At 37.0% G+C, this 7,385-nt stretch overlaps 1 protein-coding gene across 1 annotated transcript; it reads left to right on the plus strand.

Annotated features, from left to right (window-relative positions):
* The first annotated feature begins 1,634 nt into the window (after nt 1-1,634).
* Nucleotides 1,635-2,573, plus strand: LOC145622371 (uncharacterized). The gene has a single exon (XM_081676396.1). The coding sequence runs from the start codon at nt 1,635-1,637 to the stop codon at nt 2,571-2,573; it is 939 nt and encodes a 312-aa protein (XP_081532522.1).
* Nucleotides 2,574-7,385: the final 4,812 nt, after the last annotated feature.

Consider the following 7,385-nt stretch of genomic DNA (forward strand, 5'->3'; position numbering starts at 1 on the left):
AGTGAGTTTAGGCCCATTGGTCTTTGTAATTCGATCTACAAATTAATTACAAAGGTCATCTCAAATAGAATTAAACCTCTCCTTAACAATCTCATTAACCCGGTTCAATCGAGCTTTATTCAAGGTAGGTCAATTGAGGAGAATGTTCTCGTCATTAAAGAGGTAGCTCACTTGTTTAAGAAACAAAGCAAGAAGAAAATTATGGCTTTTAAAATCAACCTAACGAAAGCTTATGATAGCCTTGAATGGGGTTTTATTAGGGAAACTCTTATGGGTTTAAATTTTCCGGAAAAAATGATAAAACTTATTTTAGGATGTATCACTACCCCTTCTATTTCTATCTTATGGAATGGTGAGAGGACGGAGAGCTTCACCCCCTCTAGAGGCATAAGACAAGGAGACCCGTTATCCTCCTACATTTTTGTGCTTTGTTTAGAAAGGCTTTCCTTGATGATTGAGAAAAGAGTGAGTGATGGTAATTGGTGTCCCGTCAAAATTGATCATGATATTTCCATTTCTCACCTCTTTTATGCCGATGATGTATTTCTCTTTGCTAATGCCTCCCTTGAAAATCTTGAGGTTATTAAGGATACTCTTGCTGAATTTGGTTGTCTCTCGGGTTTATTCATTAGTCCCTCCAAGTCTAAAACTATTTTCCCTCCTAAAATGTGTCTCTCTCTCAAAATGAGCATTCTCAATGCTTCTAACATTAAGGGGGCTCCTTCTTTTGGCAAATACTTAGGGGTGAACATTAGTCCTAATAGATTGAGGAAAGCGGATTATAAAGATCTCCTTGTTAAAACAAAAGATAGAATTAGAGGGTGGAAATCCAAGCTCTTGAATATGGCCGGTAGATGTACCCTTATCAAAGCCGTTCTTAATTCCTACCCCCTTTATGTCATGCAAACCTCTCTTCTTCCTTGCTCTATTCTTGAGGAGCTTGAAAAAAGTTGTAGAAGATTTTTGTGGAATAAAGTGGACAGATCTCACTATCTTCCTAGAACTAGTTGGGAGAAAATTTGCATCCCTTTGGGTTTGGGTGGTCTTGGCATTCGTAATCTTAAAAATTGGAACTTGGCTTTCATGGCCAAGTTGGGTTGGAAAATCCTTCATGAACCAGAGAAGTTGTGGGTTAAAATTCTTAAAGCCAAATATTTTAAACGCTCCTCTTTTCTTAATAGCTACGCCTCCCCTAGTGCTTCCCCGTTATGGAAAGACATCCAAAAAGGGAAGGACTTGCTTATGAAAGGTATTTCTTATAGGGTGGGTGATGGAGAGGATATTTGTTTGTGGTTTCATCATTGGGTGGGGGATACCCCTCTTTACTTGGCTATTGATAGAGATGTCCCTAATTTTTGTGCTCATTGGAGAGTTAGTAATGTGATAAGGAATGGCAAGTGGGATTTACAGAGGGTTAGACACATTATTCCTGCCCATTTGTGTTCTTTAATCGAAAGCATCCCCCTGCCTATCATTGCTTCGGTGAGAGACTCTATTTGCTGGCATCCTTCACCTAAGGGTATATTCACCATTGGTAGTGCTTATTCCTTAGCCTCTAATTTTTCTTCCCCCCTTCTTTCCCGCATATCAAATGGAAAAAGCTTTGGCACATAAAAATCCCATACAAATACAAAATGCTCTTGTGGAATGCTTGTCATGCTATTCTTCCTGTTGCTACTTCTTTAGCCAACAAGATTGATAATTTCAACCCCATTTGCACTAGATGTGAGTTAGACTCGGAGAATCATCTTCACCTTTTTCGAGATTGTATTAACTCTAGAGTATTTTGGGACAGAATTTTTGGTGCTAACAGATTGGATGACAGCTTCTGTATCTTCACTTTTTTCAGTTTGAATTGGGATGAGTGGATAAACTACAATTTAGAAAGAAGTGAGGCCTGGAAAATCACCTTTAGTATTGCTATGTGGCACTTGTGGAGAGCTAGAAACAATTTGATTTTCCAGCTTGCTATGTTGCACCCCATTTCTATGTTTAACAGGTTCATGTGCGATTTGGTGGCAAATGCTAATGTGTTTCAGGGCAAAGGCAAGGAACCTGCTGCTGCTATTAGTGATCTGAAATGGAGCAAGCCAAGGGAGGGGTATGTTAAAATTAACACTGATGCAGCTTGGAGAACGACCAGCATCAATGGAGTGGGATGCGTGGCTCGGGGTGATGATGGCAGATGGATCTTTGGGAGGTCATGGAAGACTAAAGCCAGAACTGCCAGTGAAGCTGAATTAATAGCTGTTCGTAATGGTCTTGCAGCAGCTATTGGAGCTCAGTTCAAGAAAATTATTGTGGAATCTGATGCGGTTGCTCTTAAGGAAATAATCGAAGAAATTGAGAAGCATGGGACTCATGAAATGGCGGTCATTCTTAAAGACATTGAGGAGATGATCAAAATGGATTGCGAGGTTGAGTTTAACTTCATCCCAAGAGAGGCCAACTTCGTTGCCCATTACTTAGCTAAGAGTGCAATTGACATGGAGGGACATGAAGCAGTTCACAGCAGCATTCCCTACTGTGCTAGAGGCGCTTATGAAGAGGACCTTTTTGACAGCAACTTCTAGCTCTCTTTGCTCGTTGGATGACTTTTGGTGGATGGATTTGGAAGAGGACAATTTTCTCTTGTTGTTTCTTATTATTAGCTTTTGGTTTCTCTGCTTTTGGTTTAACATTTCTCCAGCTTTGGCTGTGCGTTTTGGGCTTATTAGCCATGTACTTTGATTATTTTTAATTAATTAATATTTCTCCTCTTCCCATTAAAAAAAAAAAAAAGAACTATGAATGGAATAACGTCGTACTTTTGCAAGAAGTTAATAATTGGAATAAAAGTGAAACGATCCCATTTTGTTTGGAGTCACACCTGAGAAGAATTGTGATAAACCTATACAGTCCGTGGACTAATTTGGAGCAAGCAATGGTTAAATATTTTCTGAGATGCTCATTAGTTTTGGAGGAATTGGTTATAACTTACCCGAATATGTTTACACTAGCCGAAAGGATATTGCTCGAAAGGGAAGTACAGAAGCTACCAAAAGGCTCATCAACAACTTGTTCAATCAAGGTGCAGTCAAGATCATGCAATCCAGGTTATTGAATATTTTGGTGCAATGTATATTTTGAGCTACTTTTATTATTAAATAACGTATGAATGTGTTTAATATTACTAGAAATCAAGCATTTTGGCATGGGTTTTGAAAGCAGCTAGAGATTTGATTTTCATTGTAGTTTGGTGTCTTTTTCTTAGGTTCTATTTCGCAAAAATTAAACTTAAAAGGTTGTAACTGGTTAAAGGGGTATAATTTTGCAGGTTGTATTTGAAAATTTTTAATTTTCTATCATATCGTGTATTGACAGACATAAAAATCAAGGTATTGCAATTTCCACAAAAGATATGATGTAGCTAACCCAAGATAGGCTTATACATTATTTTTATTTCATTCTCTCTACTCTTTCCCCTCTTCCTTTCTCTCTTTCACGTGAAAATGGGAAAAACACAAAAAATCCTCACAAATCTCCTCACTCCTTCTCCTTCAATTTGTTCCCTCACTTCCCCCTAATTTCCTCCTCCACAGCACCCACACCCACCAATCGAACCCACCATCACCGAACCCACCAACCGCAAATTGTCAACCACCGTTCACCGATAACCCACCATTGCACCCACAATCAACAAACCCACCACCGCACCCATAAACCAGCGAACCCAAGCCACCGCACCCACCACCAGTAGAAGCTTACCGTCGCCGGAGAATTTATTCTTCATCTCCTCCGTCGTCGTCCTCTTTTCTATCAAGTAGTAATTCTCTATTTCTTTAAAAAAAAAAAATCGGTTTGGTTTTGAGTAATGTGGAATTTGTATTGGATTGAGTTGAATTTGAGTGAATTAAGTTGAATGTGATAGAATGAAGTTGAATTTGATAGAATTGGATTCTGCAGTCGGTGGAAATTGGAAGAATAAGGGTTGCCGCACGAACTATTGGGTGCAGGTGCCCGAACCCAATAATTTGTGTATATAAAATCGTTACTAGTACTTATATACAAGTAGGGGTGTTCAAAAATACCCGACCTGATTGACTCGGCCTGCTGACCCGTCAACTCGCTAAATTTTAATGGGTATTTTTTCATTTTTTTCAAAATTGACGGGCGGGTACCCGACCCAGCAAAAAATTGTTTTGGGTCGGGTCATGGGCCGCCCTTTATACAAGGCGGGTACCCGCTAAGTGCTTTTTTTCCAAAAAAAATTTAAAAAATATATATTGCTAGTAGTTAGGGTTTTAGGTTCCCTATCAAAACTTAGCAGCCTCCATTCAGTCATTTACCAAGCCCACCATATTCTCTCAGACTCTCTCTCCTTCATTCCCTCTTCTCTCTCTCCTTTCCTTCTCTCTCATTCACAAACTCACAGTCAAACAAGCCCAGTAGCCCACCATACCCATTGCAAAATGCAAATAGGCAAGTTTTACGCCGACATCAAATTAGCTTGCACAAGCACAACCCACACGACCCACGGGCCACAACCGCACCACTGTACATCAGCCGAGAGATCTCGCCGTAGCGGCAAGTCGGCAACCCCACGAGAAGCAAATAAACATCAAAATGTGGCTTTGAGTTCAATTTTGAATTTTAAAGAAAATGTTAATTTGTAATTATTAATGGTGTTTGCCTATGTTAAAGTATGATAAAGTTTTTCCTCAAAAAAAGTATGATAAAGAGATGCAAGTATCCTTATTTTTTCGATTGTAGCTTGATGTGGTGGTACTTGATAATTGCTGTTTAAAGTGGAAAATGTAAATTGTTAATTCTCCCTTTTATTGTTTTGTAAATTATTTTATTTTAATAGATTATAATTTTTGTGTAATGAGTTTTATATTCATTAAATTAAGCAATGAAACTCACTTGAAACAGACGGTAAGTTTTTATTTACTTTCGGTTTTTTTGTTTTTTTTTTTTTTTTGTACCCAATGACCCGACCCGAGAAAAATCGGCTACCTAGGTACCCGGTTTTCTTGGGTCGGGACATGGGCCAAATTTTAAACTTCCCGGATCTGAACACCCCTATATACAAGTATATTAACTACATTATGTAATAAAATGTTTTAAGTTTGAGAATTTATGCTGTAGTAACGACTTGTGACTCTTTGAGTTTATAATATCATCTTTAATAATTATTTCCTGCATATAATTTTTAAATAGATTATTTATATAACTAATAAAATAGTTTAAGTTTGAGGATTTATGTTGATTGATGGGAAATATTATTGTTTTTGACATGAATATTTCAAATATGAAGCATTTTTATTTCTCAATATGAGCTATAATAATGTTGACTATGCATGGGACCGAATTTAGGGCAATAGAAATTTTCTAATTACATAAATAAAAAAAATAAAAAATTCAAACATAATAAAAGCATCTCCATTAGTCTCGTCAACGTTCATGACAGAAAGTACATATAAACACACTACTATCAACATATATATAATACATATATAATCCTTCGCAACAGTCACTATTATCCTTGCAATCACTACTATCAACATAATTTTAATTTTGATTTTTTAAAGAAAAGATAATTACTAATTAAAATTTAACTAACAATTTTAAAACTAGTTTTTTTTAAAAAAAATAATTAAAAAAAAAAAGTAATTTAAAAATAAAAAAAACCACCTCCACCACCACCACCAGCTCCAGCCATCCCCCGCCCTGGCGACCGACCACGCCGCCACCCAGCTTCAACATTTCCACCGTCGCCGGCCCTCCCCTCACTATCCCCCATACCCTAAGCCCACGGCCATTGCCGCTGCTCGATCTCCCTTTCCAACGCACCAATTAGTTTCTAAATCACCGTCGCAGCAACCACGCACAAACACCGAGTATCATCTTCGCAGCTTAGCAGCCCTTACACCAGCATCCACGCCTCCACGGCTCCATGCACAGCATCGCAGCTCAAGGGAGGGTAGCTATTCGTGGTGGGGAAGGGAGGGGGTGGGTGTTAAGGGGTTAGGGGTTGGTTGGGTGGTCGCGCGGCGAGGAAAGGAGAGGGTCGGGTAAGGGGAAAAGGGTGGAAATGGGTCTCTGCCGGCGTTGGAAATCGGGGAGGCTGGTCACCGGTGTGGCTGGTCGCCGGCAGGGGTGGCAGCGAGAAGTGAGGTATGGCTGGTCGGGGGAGGGGTGGTGCAGTGGTTTTATTTTTATTTTTTTTGAAACAAAGTGGTTTTATTTTGTTAATAATTAGTTTTTAATTTTTTTAAAAAAAATATCCTTAAATTTTGTTTTATATTTTATTTATTGTTTTGAACCAGTCACATGGTGAAATGTGTCCGGTGACTTGTGATAACAAGTTATTCAACCGATTGGGACCGTTAGAATCAAATTCACATTAAAGTTCGGATTATTAAAAAATAATCGAAAATTAGGATTATTTTGGACGAATCGAGTAAAGTTGGGATTATTCTTGTCAATTTTTCCTAATATATAATTATGTTATCATAAGAATATAAATGGAACCTTCAATCATGTGATTAGACCAATAATAATAAAAAAAATGATGAAGATCAATTAAAGAGATGAAGCAAGGTAAGGTGGTTCGTGAGTAAGGTAACACAAATAATGATTATAATTAATATGCTAATCCTACTCAAAGTCTAGGTCAATTATATTCTACCTCAGCAATTATCAATGCAATTTTTTTTTTTTAGCTTAGTAAATTTCATTATGAATTAAATAGGAGTAACTCTTAAAATTAAAGATGAAAAGATTTTCAATAGACATATTTGATATTTTCTCTGTTCACAGATAATCTTTATGATTTTTTTTTTGCAGGTTGTCTACTCTAAATCTTCTAGTCCCTTAAAATAAAAATTTCACTAATTCAACCCATTTGGGTTTGACTTTTTACTAAGCTAGAATTAACTGAACGGTGCATCATCAGTAGTTATAAAGACTAGCTAGTTTCATTGCTCGAATGAAATAACACAGTGCATCCTTATGTATGTGCAGATTGTACATCAAGATAACCCAAAAATACACATCTTGAAAAAACATTATGGGTTAAGTCGTTAAGACAAAAGAAGGAATACAAATAAAATGAAACAAGATTTTGACACCAAAATTGGAAACAATTATTTCAAAATTGCTTGAGAAATTTTAGCCCACTTTAATCTTCGTGCATCTCCTCTCTCTCCTTCATCTAGAAACTTTTTAGTAATTGCAACTACAAATTAACTAAGGCCCTGTTCACTTTACCTTAAAAAAATAATATTAAGTAAAAATAATTTCAGTTCAGTAAAAATAAGTTCAGTTCAATAAAATTAATTTCAGTTCAGTAAAAATAATTTCACTTCTGTAAAATTCAGTTTTCTTAAAGAAGAGTTATA

Source organism: Chenopodium album, unplaced genomic scaffold, assembly GCF_948465745.1.
Source record: "Chenopodium album unplaced genomic scaffold, dcCheAlbu1.1 scaffold_37, whole genome shotgun sequence".
NCBI classification, from domain to species: Eukaryota; Viridiplantae; Streptophyta; class Magnoliopsida; order Caryophyllales; family Amaranthaceae; genus Chenopodium; species Chenopodium album.